The sequence below is a fragment of the Durio zibethinus genome, chromosome 25 (genome assembly GCF_047325235.1).
Source record: "Durio zibethinus cultivar Kanyao isolate XHJ-2024 chromosome 25, ASM4732523v1, whole genome shotgun sequence".
NCBI lineage: Eukaryota > Viridiplantae > Streptophyta > Magnoliopsida > Malvales > Malvaceae > Durio > Durio zibethinus.
Window position 1 is genome coordinate 15,166,369 of NC_143186.1, and position 14,074 is coordinate 15,180,442.

Sequence of the window (14,074 nt, forward strand, 5' to 3'; positions counted from 1 at the left end):
GTGTCCAAGATTAAGGGAAGCTTAACATTTTACAGACCATATGATCCGCGAAGTCCATTTTATTTGAAGCTGCATGGATTCTGGTCAGAATCTTCTGGGAAGCTTTGCATGGTTGGAATGGGGTCTGCTGACTCGAAAGAGGGTAATCTGGTTACTCCTTCAGCAGTTTTCAAGCTTAGCAATCTCAAGAATTCAAGTGATATTGAAGGATTTAGAGCAGAGGAAGAACAAAAAAATAGAAGAAACTAATCTGTCACTTGAAGTAAATTGGCTCTGCAGATCATGAGCTTCATTTCATTAATATATAGGCTTTAACATACAAAAGTTTGTTTAACTACTACAAGAGTTGTTTGCCTAACAGTATGGATCACCATGCACAGATCCATCATGTTACCTAAACTGATCAGATGGTAGAACTTATTACAAAAGTGTCAGTAGAAATGCCATACCTAGTTGCTTCAACCACTAACACACTAACACTCCTCCTTGGCATTTCTGCTGGAAACACCAAGACTTTTCCTCAATGTTTCAAACCTTGCCTTTGGTAAGGCTTTGGTCAGAATATCTGCAATTTGATCTTCTGACTTGCAATGCACCAGTTTCACTTCATTCTCAGCTTCAACTTCTCTAATAAAGTGATACTTGATCTTAATATGCTTAGTTCTTCCATGAAACACAGGGTTCTTAACTATTGCAACTGCTGACTGATTATCACAAAAAATTTCTGTTGGATCATCTTGCTTTTGACTCAAATCCATTAGAATTTTTTTTAGCCAAATTGCTTGATTAACAGCAGCTGCAGCAGCTATATACTCTGCTTCTGCTGTTGATTGAGCCACAGTTCCTTGTTTCTTTGAATTCCAGCTGAACACATTTAATCCAATGAAAAACACATAGCCTGAAGTGCTTTTCATGTCTTCATGAGAGCCAGCCCAGTCACTGTCTGTGAATCCAACCAATCTTGAACTTTCATTCTTCTTGAACTAAATTCCAAGTTCACTAGTTCCTTTGACATATCTCAACACTCTTTTTGCAGCCTTAAAATGTAACTCACTAGGATTTTGCATGAACTTAGAGAGTAAATTTGCAGCATACATGATGTCTGGCCTTGTTGCTGTCAAATACAATAAACAACCAACCAAGCTTTTATAAATAGAACCATCAACTTTGTTAGCTCCATCTTTTTTAATAAGTTTCTCATTTTGAGCCAAAGGAGTGTTGACTGGTTTGCAATTTTCCATCCCAAACTTATTCAAGATTTCATTTGCATATTTTCTTTGATAAATGAAGATTCCTTACTGGTCTTGATGAATCTCTATTCCAAGAAAGTAAGTCATTTCTCCCATATCTGTCATCTCAAAAATTTCCTGCATTTGGAGCTTAAAATCCTCCACAAGAACAAATTTGCTACCTGTCACCAAAAGATCATCAACATACAAAGAAACAATCAATAGATCATTACTGTTAAAAACTTTAATGTACAATGTTGCTTCACTAAGGCTTTTCTTGAATCCTAACTTCAGTAAATGATCATCAATTCTGGAATTCCACACTCTTACAGCTTGTTTTAATCCATACAAAGCCTTCTTGAGTAGATAGACTTTGCCTTCATGTCCCTTGGCAACAAAACCATCAGGTTGTTCAATGTAAATCTCTTTCTCAAGATAACCATTCAAGAAGGCAGATTTGACATCAAGTTGGTATATTTTCCAACTTTGCTGAGTTGTTAAGGCTAATAGTAACCTTATGGTGTCCAACCTTGCAACTGGAGCAAATGTCTATGAAAAATCAACACCAAGTTGCTGGGAATAGCCTTTAGCTACCAATCTAGCTTTAAGTTTGTTGATGGAACCATCAGCATTCAACTTTGTTCTGAAAATCCATTTAACACCAATGATGTTTTTGTTGCTTGGTCTGTCAACCAGCATCCATGTTTGATTTTTCTCAATCATTTGAATCTCCTCCTTCATGGCATTCCTTCACTCTGAAAATTTGACAGCTTCTTCAAAGCTTGCAGGTTCAAGAATGGCAACATTTGATCTTTGATAAATATCTATGAGTGGTCTGATTCCTCTCACTGGTTCATGATCAATGATTTCATTTTCAAACATATAATCTTCTTGATCTTGAAAGCTTATCATGTCTGCAGCAGTTTGCTTGACTGATTCTCCCTTTGACTTTTCCCAATTCCAGGTAGCTTGCTCATTAAATCTCATATTTATACTTACAATCATCTTGCCTGTAAGTGGATTGTAAGTCCTATAGCCTTTGGTGATGTTGCTATAGCCCAGAAAAATACATATTTCTGCTTTTTGATCAAGCTTGTCCCTTTTGATATTAGGAACAAACACATAACATATGCTGCCAAAAACTCTGAGGTGGTGCACTGATGGTTTGCTTCCATACCAGGCTTCGAAAGGAGTGTTTCCCTTCAAAGCTTTTGTGGGCAGCCTGTTGAACAAGTAGACAGAGGTATTGACTGCCTCTGCCCAAAATTTTTTTGAAAGATTTTTCTCAAACAGCATGCATCTTGCCATCTCCATGATTATTCTATTCTTCCTTTCATTGACTCCATTTTGTTGTGGAGTGTAAGTTGCTGTCAGTTGGTGTTCAATTCCTGCAACTTCATAAAACTTATTAAATCTGTCAGATGTGTATTCAGTACCATTGTCTGACCTTATGATCTTGATTTTGCAGCCACTTTGATTCTCAATCCAAGCCTTGAACTTTCAAAATACATTTGCAACTTCAAACTTTTGTTTCATGAAGTAAATCCAACACATTCTGTGTAATACCCGAAAAAAAAAGGGACTATTTTAAGTATTTTTATAAGTGGGGGGACTCTTTAATAAAGAATGAGAAGTACAGAGGACTTATTGATAAATAACCTAATTTTTTTTTTATTAATAGAGTTAACTTTTCAGTTTCAGTCGACGATTAGTCGTAATAAAAACAGAAACTTATTTCTCATATATTTCTTATACAGAAAAGATCAATTGAAGGATTCCAAGTGAAGGGAAGAACAAATCTACAATGAGAAATTATCTGTTAGAGGTGAGTAAATAATCTTTTTCAATTTTTGGAGTATTGATGGTTAAGTCTTAAGGTGTAAATTATAATCGAGAAACCCTAAAATTTTAGGGTTTCCATTATCCCTCTTTGGGCAGATGATTTAGACTTTAATTAGAGTCAAGTTAAGTGTTGAGAAAGTTGGTAATGTGAATTTATTGCTGAAACAGAAATTTGATAGGAATAGAAAGGAAAATCTTTGTTTCGTATAAATCTTGATATGAATCATGTGTTTGTAGTGATGAATTAAGGTCATATTCTGTATTAAAGGGTTAAATACTACTATGATTACTATATATGGTTGGAAAGCATGTTGAATCTACTTTCTAATAAAATAAACGGGAGTCGAATTCGAGTTCTCTATGAAGAGTTATCCAATTTTTACCTAAGGAGGTGCAGGCTGCCTAGTAGCAGCAGTAAGGGGGAATTTCGAAATTTTCCTAAATTTTTATACAAGGATTTACAGTTTAAGCCATACTTATCGAGTCTACTTTCCAATGAAATAAGTGAAATTGAATTTGGAGTTACTTATGAATAAATACGTAATTTTTATGAAAAGGTATACAGGCTGTCTGGCAGCAGTATATAACGTGGATTTCAAAAATTGTTATAATTAATCCACAAAGAATCACGAGATGAGCCATATATGGTTAGAAAGCTTGTCAAGTCTAGTTTCTAACGCATTAATAATATTTTAATTCCCAATTGAATATCTTGAGTTATGATCGTTTTAGTGAAAGTAGCGAGACTGCCAGAATTAATTACTCGAGTTATTACTTGTTTAACTTAATTGTTTTGGTATAAGTGGCCTCAAATGGGTTGATTAATTATTGTTATGTTGGAATTATCTTGAATAGGCCATTAAATTTTGAGGGAGAAAAATTAGGTGGTGGAATCAGAAGAAGGTAAGTAGAATCTCACACACTTTGCTTGTTTTCGAATCTATGTATATATATATGTTTCTAAATGAAAGAATGTTTTATTTCTTTATTTTTGATGTATGAAAATAGGATCAAGCATATTATTATTTTGTGTTTCTCTATATAAACGATGGATCATGCTTATGAATGAAATGAGAAAATGATTCATGTTTAAAGAGCGATTTTGTGATGGCTACGTTTTTATATCCCTGAAAAGTGAGATCATCGACACCAAAACTTAGTTCTACGACCCTGGCTAACGGGTAATAGTAGTTAGCAAAGACATGATCATATGACCCTGGCTAACGGGTAATAGTAGTTAGCGTAAGCCCTGGCTAACGGGTTATAATAGTTAGCAATGATCATGAGAATGAAATTATCGATACGGCCAATGTCACGGGTTATAGCAGTGACCGTAGTTAACGATTTGAATGATAACGATTTGATTGATAATGATGATTTATGATAATGATGATTTACGATGATTTTTAATGATTGATCCATGATTTGGTTTGCCTTTGATATTTGAATGATAACATATTTTACAATGATTTATGAATTTACGAAATGTTTGACAGAACAATGATATTGAGATGTTTTGACATTATGATTTGATGAATGTTTTGAATGATCTATATGACATGTATGAAACGATGTTTGATCCGGTAAGATGTGTGAGCCTTCACTTACTGAGCTGTGGTTTGCTCATTCCCTATTTTCTTTTCTTTTACAAATGTTATGAATGATAAGTATGATTAGCTTGAAAAAAGCTAGAAGAATCGAGCATTGGAGAACTACTTAGAAATATAGGATTTTATGAAGTATTATTTATTTTAGTTGTAATACTCTACTTTGAACCTTTGGAGACTTGTTATCTAGCTATGTTACTTAATGAGAACATTTTATATTTGAGAGTTGTTCAATGGTTATGGATTAGGCTTCATATTGCTTTGGGGTTTTACTTTAAGGTAATATGGCCGTGTTATGTCTTGATTCGGGGCGTGACATTCTGGTAAAATCATCTATAAAAGCAATAAAATATCTACTGTCATTCAAGGACAAGGTTCTCATAGGATCACAAACATCAGTATGAACAAGTTGTAGTTTTTCAGTTGCCCTCCATGCTTTGTTAATTGTAAATGGCAACTTACTTTGCTTTCTTAGCTGACAGACTTCACACACTCTAGCACTGACTTCAACAGTATGCATGTTTAATACAAGATCATTTTTATGTATGAAATTCAATGCATTGTAGTTGAAATATCCCATCCTTTTGTGCCATAAAGAAGATTCATCATGTGAAGTAGCATATGCAGAGGAGTTTGCTTCATGCCAATTCAAGGAAAAATATTTTCCTTTCATATTAACAGTAAAGAGTTCATGGTAGTGGGATCATGAATTATGCATGCCTTGTCTTTGAAAACTAAAGAGTAGTTATTTTCTAGCAACTGTCTTACACTTAACAGGTTTTGATCTATTTTAGGCACAAATAACACATCTGAAATGAGTTTGGTACCTGTTGGTGTCTCAACTGTCACTACTCCTTTTCTTTTGACTTCTATGAAATCACCATTACCTATTCTGACTTTAGAGGTGCAGGTCTTGTCTAGTTCTTTGAACATATTGATATCAAATGCCATATGGTGTGTGCAGCCACTGTCAATGAGCCATGCACTTGAGGAGGTTCTGGTTTCATAGCAAGTTACAACAAAAAACTTGCTCTTCTAGCTGTTGTTGATTGTCAGCAACTCTGGCTTGTTGATCTGGCTGCTGCTGTTTTTTGTTTTTACATACCTTCTCTATGTGACCAAGCTACTTACAGTACCTACATTGTATGTCAGGTCTGTACCAATAATATTTCTCCAAGTGAGTGGTCTTTTTGCAGTGAGAGCAAGGTGGGAACTTTCTTTTCTTTTCACTGTTTCTAGAACCTTTGTTTCTTTGATCTCCTTGTTTTCTACCTTTGCTTTCTGTTTGCATCTTGCCTTTCTCCTTGGCTGTAAAAGCACCTTCTATTGAATCCTCTTGTCTGATAGCCCTTCTTTGCTCTTGAGCTTGTAAAGCATTGAACAATTCTGCTGGAGTTATCTTGGTCAAGTCCTTGGAGTCTTCAAGGGATGAGATTTTTAACTCAAACCTCTCTGGTAAGCTGACAAGAACCTTCTCTACAATTCTTTTGTCTAACAGCGCCTCACCAAGTAATCTAATCTTGTTTACTATCTTCATGAGTCTGTCATTGTACTGCTTTAAATTTTCAGACTCCTTCATCTTTAAGACTTCAAACTCTCTTCTAAGATTCAACACTTGCATTTGTCTTGTCTTGTCACTGCCTTGAAACTCTTCCATAAGCACATCCCAAGCTTGTTTTGCAGTTTCACAAGTCATGATTCTAATGAATATGTCATCAGAAACTGAAGACTCTATACAACTTTTAGCTTTGTACCTCTTTGCTTTTTCTTCACTATAATTTTTTATTTGAGTTACTGTTGGATTTGCAGGAAGTTGTGGTGGTTCCTTCTCATTTTCCACCATTTCCCACAAATCAAAAGCACTCAAATAAGTCTTCATTTTGACAGCCCATATCTGGTAGTTCTCACCAGAAAAAATAGGAGGTAGAGGTATGGAGCAATTGCTTGAGGCCATTTAAGGTTGACAAAAGCTGGTTGGTAAGTGTTTGATGGCTTTTCACTCAATTTTTTGGAACTCACAGATCCTCTAAGACCTTAAAGAATGCTCTGATACCAATTGAAGGATTTAGAGCAGAGGAAGAACAAAAAAACAGAAGAAACTAATCTGTCACTTGAAGTAAATTGGCTCTGCAGATCATGAGCTTCATTTCATTAATATATAGGCTTTAATATACAAAAGTTTGTTTAACTACTACAAGAGTTGTTTGCCTAATAGTATGGATCGCCATGCACAGATCCATTATGTTACCTAAACTGATCAGATGGCAGAGCCTATTACAAAAGTGCCAGTAGAAATGCCATACCTAGTTGCTTCAACCACTAACACACTAACAGATATCACTACTTTAATTACTGGAACTTTAGAGAGTCTAAGTTCTAGTGATGAGGTGAACTACTTTGAACCAGTTTCCATAATCATGTTTCCTCGATTGAATTATGAGTGCACTTTTGATTCCAGAGAGTCTGTGGATGAGTTTTCTGCTTAAAGTGATACTGACCAGAATTTGCCTTTCAATGTGCTTCCAAGTAGAAGTTTTTGCTCAATATTAAGCTCTGTAACTGTATTTAAGTTGCAATACTCGAGTGACTGCAGCTCAGGAAAGAAGAATTGCCTTCCTTTTGGTTAGCTGATTGGCTATTTACCTCGTTTTCTGTCTTTTACGAGCATTAGGTGTTCAGAGGCTCAAAAGAGAATTCAGGCTTTGGTAGAATTTAGAAATAATAGCATGTTGGAAACTACCTACCTTTCAATCCCAACACAACATGGATTGGAGAAGGAAAATGGGATGATAAGAAGAATCGGCTGTTCGTTTCTGTTTGCCAAATTTTAGACATCAGAGAATCTTGGTCTGATGCTCGTGTTGGTGATTGCACTACAAGGTTGAGCTTTACGTTCCCTGCAATCTTGTCTATAAGAGAGACTAGCAGGGCAATGGGGAAAATTTGGACCACAAAAGCTGCAAATGATTCTGGTTACTTTGATAGGATATTATTCCGAAGTACTGAGAATCATTTGAAGGGGGTTCCAGGTAAGAAGTAAGAATACACTGAATTTGACAGAGTAAAGAATTTATGGGAGAAAGATATCCAAGTGGCCATTCCACTGATATGAAATTTGGCGTGTTACTTAAAAATTCTGAAAGAAAATATGGATGGTGTATGGCAGTTCCTCTCGCCATTGGTGACCAGTTATACAAGCAGTATTTGTATCCAAATGCTCCTCCTAGCTTCATGTTTGAAAGAGCGGTGCCTGCAAGCTGGATAGAAAGTAGGCCTATCAATGTTAGCTATGTGGCGAGCATCACATTGCAAACTCCTACCAATGCAATTGATGGAGTTTATTTTTCTTATCTAAATGAAGAGAAAGTGGAGATTACTGCTGAAGGGGTTTATGATTCTGAAACTGGAAAGTTGTGTATGGTTGGTTGCAGAAAGTTGGGGTCTAACAATCAAGTGTTCGAAAATGCTTCTGTGGACTGTGAAATTCTTTTGAACTTTCAGCTTGCTCCATTAGAGCCAAATAAAAATGGAGGAGATATCACGGGAAGCATTGAAAGTACAAGAAAAGAATCTGATCCTCTTTACTTTGATCGTCTCGATGTGTTTTCAGCTGCCTACAAAACCGATCAGGGAAGAAGATCAGTTCCGACGATGGATCTTGAGACTAAAATGGTTTTAATATCTAACTTACTAGTATGCTTCTTCGTAGGATTGCAGCTTTATCATGTGAAGAAAAACCCAAAAGTGCTCTCTTTGATTTCACTTGTTATGCTTGTGATCCTTACCTTGGGCTACATGATTCCTCTTGTGTTAGACTTTGAAACCTTGTGCTCAAATAAGCAAGATCAAGACAAGGTTTTGTCTCATGGTGATGGATGGTTTGAATTAAATGAAGTGATTGTGACAGTAGTTATGGTTGTTGCTTTCTTATTGCTACTACGCCTTTTCCAGTTAACAATTTCAGCTAGATCACATGATAGCAACCAAAAGTGCTTGTGGTTTGCTGAGGAAATGACCCTAGTTGTGATTGCGTATCTATGTGCTGCTGGTGCCAAAATTACTCTGCTTGTCGCCTCGGAGAAGTACAGACCAGAGGATACGTTACTCCTCTCTTCTTCTATAGAGTACCAGCATCGTCCCATTTGCAATGACTTAAAATCATTTGCAGATTTACTCTTAGACAGTTTTCTTTTGCCTCAGATACTCCTCAATATGTCCTCAAACTCAAAACAGAATGCTCTCAGTTGTTCATTCTATGTTGGAACCACTTTTGTTCGCTTGCTGCCACGAGCATATGATCTTTATCGTGGCCACAGTTATGTTCTCTATAACATATTACACTTTTCTGTGAATCATGACGAAGATTTTCTCTCTGCTGCTTGGGATGTCATTATGCTTCTGGAGCTCCTGCTGCTTGCTGCAATCATTTACTTTCAGCAGAAGTTTGGTGGTCATTGCATTCTTCCCTCTAGACTTAGAGAGTTGGAAACATATCCGGAGGAGGTCCCATTTGTAAGTGAATCATCAAGACCAAAGAAAATGAGTGCCTGATTCAGTATTTCTTCGTTGCTACCGTTTTTCAAATTATTTTGAGCTGAAAAAAGGAAAGTTGTACGGTCAATCTGATATATTTGTACAAGAAAAAGCATAAGTGGGATCAAGATGTAACTTTAGTACTTAACTGGTAGCAATTCAATAGTTTCTTTTATAAACCACTGGTGATTTTGACACTTCTGAATGCACAGAAAAATCTAGTTTCTCTCTTTGGTTTTTGGCTTGTAACTTTTCTTGTGATAGTGAATAAAACACATTGGCTAATAGTAAGTATAAACTTAATATTGAAACACAATGCTTTTACAAGATGATACAAATAATGGATTTTCACCATATTCACAAGATAATTCCACGTAAAATAACAGTTACAGCTAAATGATATCAGATGCAGAGTTCGGATCACCAATAGTCTCAAGTGTACTCAATTCCTAGAATGACTGTTGTTAAGTACCAACCTCTCAATAATGGTATTTATGGAGTATGGAGCAAATATGGGGTAGTTTTAATAACTAGATTGAAAGGATGGCCCTAGTCAAGTCAGATATTCATTCACAAATTATTCATTGAACACTAAAGAGGGCACTGCTAGGCAGTTAAAAGAGGTTTTTTTTTTTTTTTTTTTTTTTTTTTTTTTTTCTCCAGTTGGTAAGTAAAAAATGCATGCTTGAAACCTAAAGAAATGAGAAATATTATTTGCATAGGAAGCTTAATCTCATCTTATTCTTTCCAAAGAAACCTTGTTTTTTAAGAATTAAATATTAAAATCCATGTAGTTGATGCCAAATAGCATTTGACTAGGCAATTTTGTTTTGTTCTATTATCCATTTGTTGCACCTTGGTATTTACTTTATAACTTTCCAAGCTTTGACCTGGTAAAAAGGTAAACAAAGTTCTTAAACAGAAGTAATTAAAGAAAGACTATGAATAATAATGTTGAACATCTTTCCATGTTTTAGTCATCTGTTAATTGGTTTTTTCATGATTTATCTGAATCATAAAATTTTTTTAAACTTCTTAATAATTGCTTTCTATCCAATTCCACCAAAGCCTCCTTGGCATAGTATAGCAGTTTCCAGCAAAAATAAAATAGTGTTTTCAGCAAAGTGACAATGCCGGCCTGTAAAGAAAAAGCATACAAGGAGAAAAAGCCATCCCACTTGGGGAAATTTCAATGACTTTCTTGACTTTTGATGCTGTCTTTATCCATTCTAGAATAAAATTGAAAACTTGAAAAGTGAACAATTCAGAAAATTCATTTCCGATATGTATCACAACTTCATTTACACATCAAAAACTGATTGTTCCTTCTTTGAAATTACGAGGGCAATGAAACCTTCAATGATGCTATGGCTATTTACTCTCAAAATTTTCTTGCTGTGCATTTGTTTTTCAGTAAAACCTGTCTCATCTGCAATAGACTCTTATTCTGATCATTGTTCTTTAATTGTCCCTGCATCGGTCCCCAACTCTGAGTCTCCCTCGTATGAGTTTGGTCCATTTGGTCACTACCAATCTGGTTTTTACAACTCTGATGGAATTAGAATTGTCAGTGCAAACATAACCAGGTACACAAATTCATTCTCATTTTACACCAGCGTGGTGAGCAAAACTGATAAAGACGGCGTGTTCATGGTTGAAGGAAGCTTGGAGTTCCAAAGTCCATTTCATGTGGGAAGCATCTCAAATGGAAGTGGAACATCAAAAAATTCAATCCTCACATCTCGCAGGCCAGTAGCTGCTGATTTTAGAAATCCATTCTATTTGAAACTGCATGGTTTCTGGTCAGAATCATCCGGGAAACTTTGTATGGTTGGAACAGGTTCTGCTTACTTAAAAGAAGGTAATCTGCTTAGCCCTGCTGCTGTCCTTAAGCTTCAAAATATTAAGAATTCGAGTAGCATCACTACTTTGATTACTGGAACTTTAGAGAGTTTGAGTCCTAGCAGTGACAAGAGTTATTTTGAACCAATTTCCGTGTTCATGCTTCCACATTTGAATTACAAGTTGAGCTTTGTGTCTGGAGATTCTATGGGTGAATTTTCTGGTGAAAGTGATGCTAAAAAGAATTTGCCAATATTCAATGTACTGCGAGGAAGCGCTTTTTGTTCTCAATTCTCAAGCCTTGCAAAAGTATTTCATTTGCAGTACACAGGCTGCAGCTCTAAGAAGAACTGCCTCCCTTTTGATGGGGTGGTCAGGAATTTGCCTGGTTCTGGGTATTTAGATATCATTAATTGTACAGATGTTCCAAAGAGAGTTCGCATTATCCTAAAATTTCAAGATAATAGCAATTTCAGGTTCTACCAGCCTTTCAATCCTAACACAACATTGATTGGAGAAGGAATGTGGGATGATAAGAAGAATCAGCTGTGTGTTTTTCTTTGCCGATTTTTGGACATAACAGACTCTTGGTCTAATGCTCATGTTGGAGATTGCACAACAAGGTTAAGCTTGAGGTTCCCTGCAATCTGGTCAATCAAAGAGACTAGCAGCATAATGGGGAAAATTTGGACCAACAAAACTGTGAATGATTCAGGTTACTTTGATAGAATTGTGTTACGAAGTACCAAGAATAGTGTGGAGGCCTTACATGGTTTGAAGTATGAATACACTGAAACTGACAGAGTAAGGAATTTATGCCCGGTAAAGAAACTTGACAGAAACAAGAGACAAAGATACCCTAGTCCCGACTCTTCCGATATGAAGTTTGACATGTCAGTTAGAAATTCTGAAGGGAAAACTGGATGGGGTTCTGCGGTTGCTCTAACTGTTGGTAATCAGTTTTACAAGCAGAGTAGCCAAGTAGTTGCTATTAATGTCTTAGAATTTTCATCTATAAGGCCTACAAGGTGGGAATCTCAGGGCCAAACCAATATTAGCTACGAGATAGACATCAGACTGTACACTCCTCCAAAGTTGACTGCTGGAGGTTATTTATCTATGCTACATGATGAGAAAGTGGAGATTACTGCTGAAGGGATTTATGATGCAGACACCGGAGGCTTGTGTATGGTAGGCTGCAGAAAGCTTGCATCAATCAATCAAGTGCCAGAAAATGCTTCTCTGGACTGTGAAATTCTTCTGAACTTCAAACTTGTTCCGGTGAAACAGTTTGAAAATGGAGGGTATATTAGGGGAAGAATTGAAAGCACACGGAAGACATATGATCCTCTTTACTTTGATCATCTAGATGTTACTTCAGTTGCTTACATCGGGGAGCAAGCAAGACATTCCATTTGGACCATGGATCTTGAGATTGCCATGGTTCTGATATCTCAAACACTTAAATGTCTATTTGTGAGATATCAGCTTTATCATGTGAAGAGGCATATGGAAACACTCCCTTTTATTTCCATTGTTATGCTTGTGTTCCTTACCATGGGCCAAATGATTCCTCTTGTGCTTAACTATGAAGCCTTGTTCTCACAAAAACATGATCAGGATACTGTCTTGTTTCAAACTGGAGGATGGATTGAAGTGAATGAGGTAATTGTAAGGATAATTTCAATGGTAGCTCTCTTGTTGCTATTACGTATTCTCCAGCTAGCATTTTCAGGTAGATCAAATGATGGAAACCAAAAGGGCCTATGGTTTGCTGAGAAAATGACCTTGCTTGTGACAGCATCGTTGTATGCTTCTGGGGCATTCATTGTTATGCTTGTCGATAGGGGAAACTACAGACGTGAGGTTGTGTTGCTTCCTACTCGTCCTGTTGACTACTGGCAGCGTTCCACTTGGGATGACTTGAAATCTTATGCCGGTTTAATCTCAGATAGTTTTCTTCTGCCTCAGATACTGCTTAATATGTTCTCAAACTCAAGAAAAAATGCACTTAGCCCCTCATTCTATATTGGCATGAGTCTTGTTCGGTTGCTGCCACATGTGTATGATCTTTATTGTGATCACGGCTATGTTCAATATGAAGGAACATACATTTATGAGAATCCTGCTGAGGATTTTTTCTCCACTGCTTGGGATGTTATTATCTCCCTTGGTGTTCTGCTTTTTACTGCTATCATGTACTTGCAGCAGCGATTTGGTGGTCGTTGCATTCTTCCGAGGAGATTTAGAGGGCTAGAAGGCTATGAAAAAATCCCAGTGGTCAGTGAGTCATAATTCCTTTAGAATTTTAGTTCTTAATATGCTGTTTGTTTCCCTGGATGTGGAATGGAATCCATCTAACTAAATTAGAGGATTTAGCTGATAAAAATAAGTTAATAAATGGAACAAAAAGGCAATTTATTTGTCTCTCTTATCCATGTACCTCCTTTAATTTTAGCCACTTGTGGATCCATGGAACCAAGGCCTTAAGGGCTATATCAGCACAGCTTTTGCAACAAAATTAATTGCAGAATTGTTGTTTTGCTTGATTTTACATACTTGATGTATCTTAATTCAAGTTTCATTGATAAAAAAAATTTTCCTCCACTTCTGGCGGTATCTACCTAAAAAAAGAAATAAACCATGAAAGATTGAATGAAAATTTTTGCAACTTTTTCCTATAGCTTTTTTCTTAATGATTTTCTTGAACTAAAATGATAACTGAAAACTTCAAGCATTCGCTTCTCAAGAATGTCTTCTCTGACAGTTGTAATTTGACCTTTTCCCTTCCTTCATATATGTGGGGAATGAGGGACCAAAAATGTTAATGTCCCTGAATGAAGTTAAGAGTAAATTGTGGTTTCCACACAGTGAAAGCATTGTGGACATGATTCAGCTATCTAAAAATCAATGATTTGGTAATATACTCAAAGTCTTACTGGTTAGCAGAAATTTCCATCATCTCTAGTTCAAGTCAACCGTAGGACCCCCATAGAAAAGTCTTCAAACCCAAGACCGGGC

The 14,074-nt window shown here is 36.3% G+C and overlaps 3 protein-coding genes across 3 annotated transcripts; 2 read left to right on the top strand and 1 right to left on the bottom strand.

The window, feature by feature from the left end:
* Positions 1 to 1,979: 1,979 nt before the first annotated feature.
* On the bottom strand, positions 1,980 to 6,632 carry LOC149511673 (uncharacterized). The gene is made up of 3 exons (XM_089754375.1): positions 5,815 to 6,632; positions 5,506 to 5,675; positions 1,980 to 2,617 (listed from the first exon to the last, which is right to left on the bottom strand). The coding sequence occupies exons 1-3, from the start codon at positions 6,630 to 6,632 to the stop codon at positions 1,980 to 1,982; spliced, it is 1,626 nt and encodes a 541-aa protein (XP_089610501.1).
* A 307-nt stretch (positions 6,633 to 6,939) lies between these two features.
* On the top strand, positions 6,940 to 9,229 carry LOC111276228 (uncharacterized). The gene is made up of 4 exons (XM_089754376.1): positions 6,940 to 7,065; positions 7,180 to 7,300; positions 7,510 to 7,707; positions 7,845 to 9,229. Exons 1-4 carry the CDS (start codon positions 6,940 to 6,942, stop codon positions 9,227 to 9,229), a joined length of 1,830 nt encoding a protein of 609 aa, XP_089610502.1.
* Positions 9,230 to 10,340: 1,111 nt separating this feature from the next.
* On the top strand, positions 10,341 to 13,602 carry LOC111276227 (uncharacterized). Its single transcript, XM_022862003.2, has one exon. The coding sequence runs from the start codon at positions 10,496 to 10,498 to the stop codon at positions 13,346 to 13,348; it is 2,853 nt and encodes a 950-aa protein (XP_022717738.2). The 5' UTR covers positions 10,341 to 10,495; the 3' UTR covers positions 13,349 to 13,602.
* Positions 13,603 to 14,074: the final 472 nt, after the last annotated feature.

Bases quoted from the DNA above. Each gene is read 5' to 3' on its own strand.
- LOC111276228 (XM_089754376.1), top strand. From the start codon at position 6,940: ATGGCAGAGCCTATTACAAAAGTGCCAGTAGAAATGCCATACCTAGTT. The intron at 7,066-7,179 runs GTGAACTACTTT...GATACTGACCAG, and splicing joins GTCTAAGTTCTAGTGATGAG to AATTTGCCTTTCAATGTGCT. The intron at 7,301-7,509 runs GTTAGCTGATTG...GCCAAATTTTAG, and splicing joins GAAGAATTGCCTTCCTTTTG to ACATCAGAGAATCTTGGTCT.
- LOC149511673 (XM_089754375.1), bottom strand. From the start codon at position 6,632: ATGGCCTCAAGCAATTGCTCCATACCTCTACCTCCTATTTTTTCTGGT. The intron at 5,676-5,814 runs GTACTGTAAGTA...CTATGAAACCAG, and splicing joins AGACCTGACATACAATGTAG to AACCTCCTCAAGTGCATGGC. The intron at 2,618-5,505 runs GTACCAAACTCA...ATGAAGTTGCAG, and splicing joins GACAGTTGAGACACCAACAG to GAATTGAACACCAACTGACA.
- LOC111276227 (XM_022862003.2), top strand. From the start codon at position 10,496: ATGTATCACAACTTCATTTACACATCAAAAACTGATTGTTCCTTCTTT.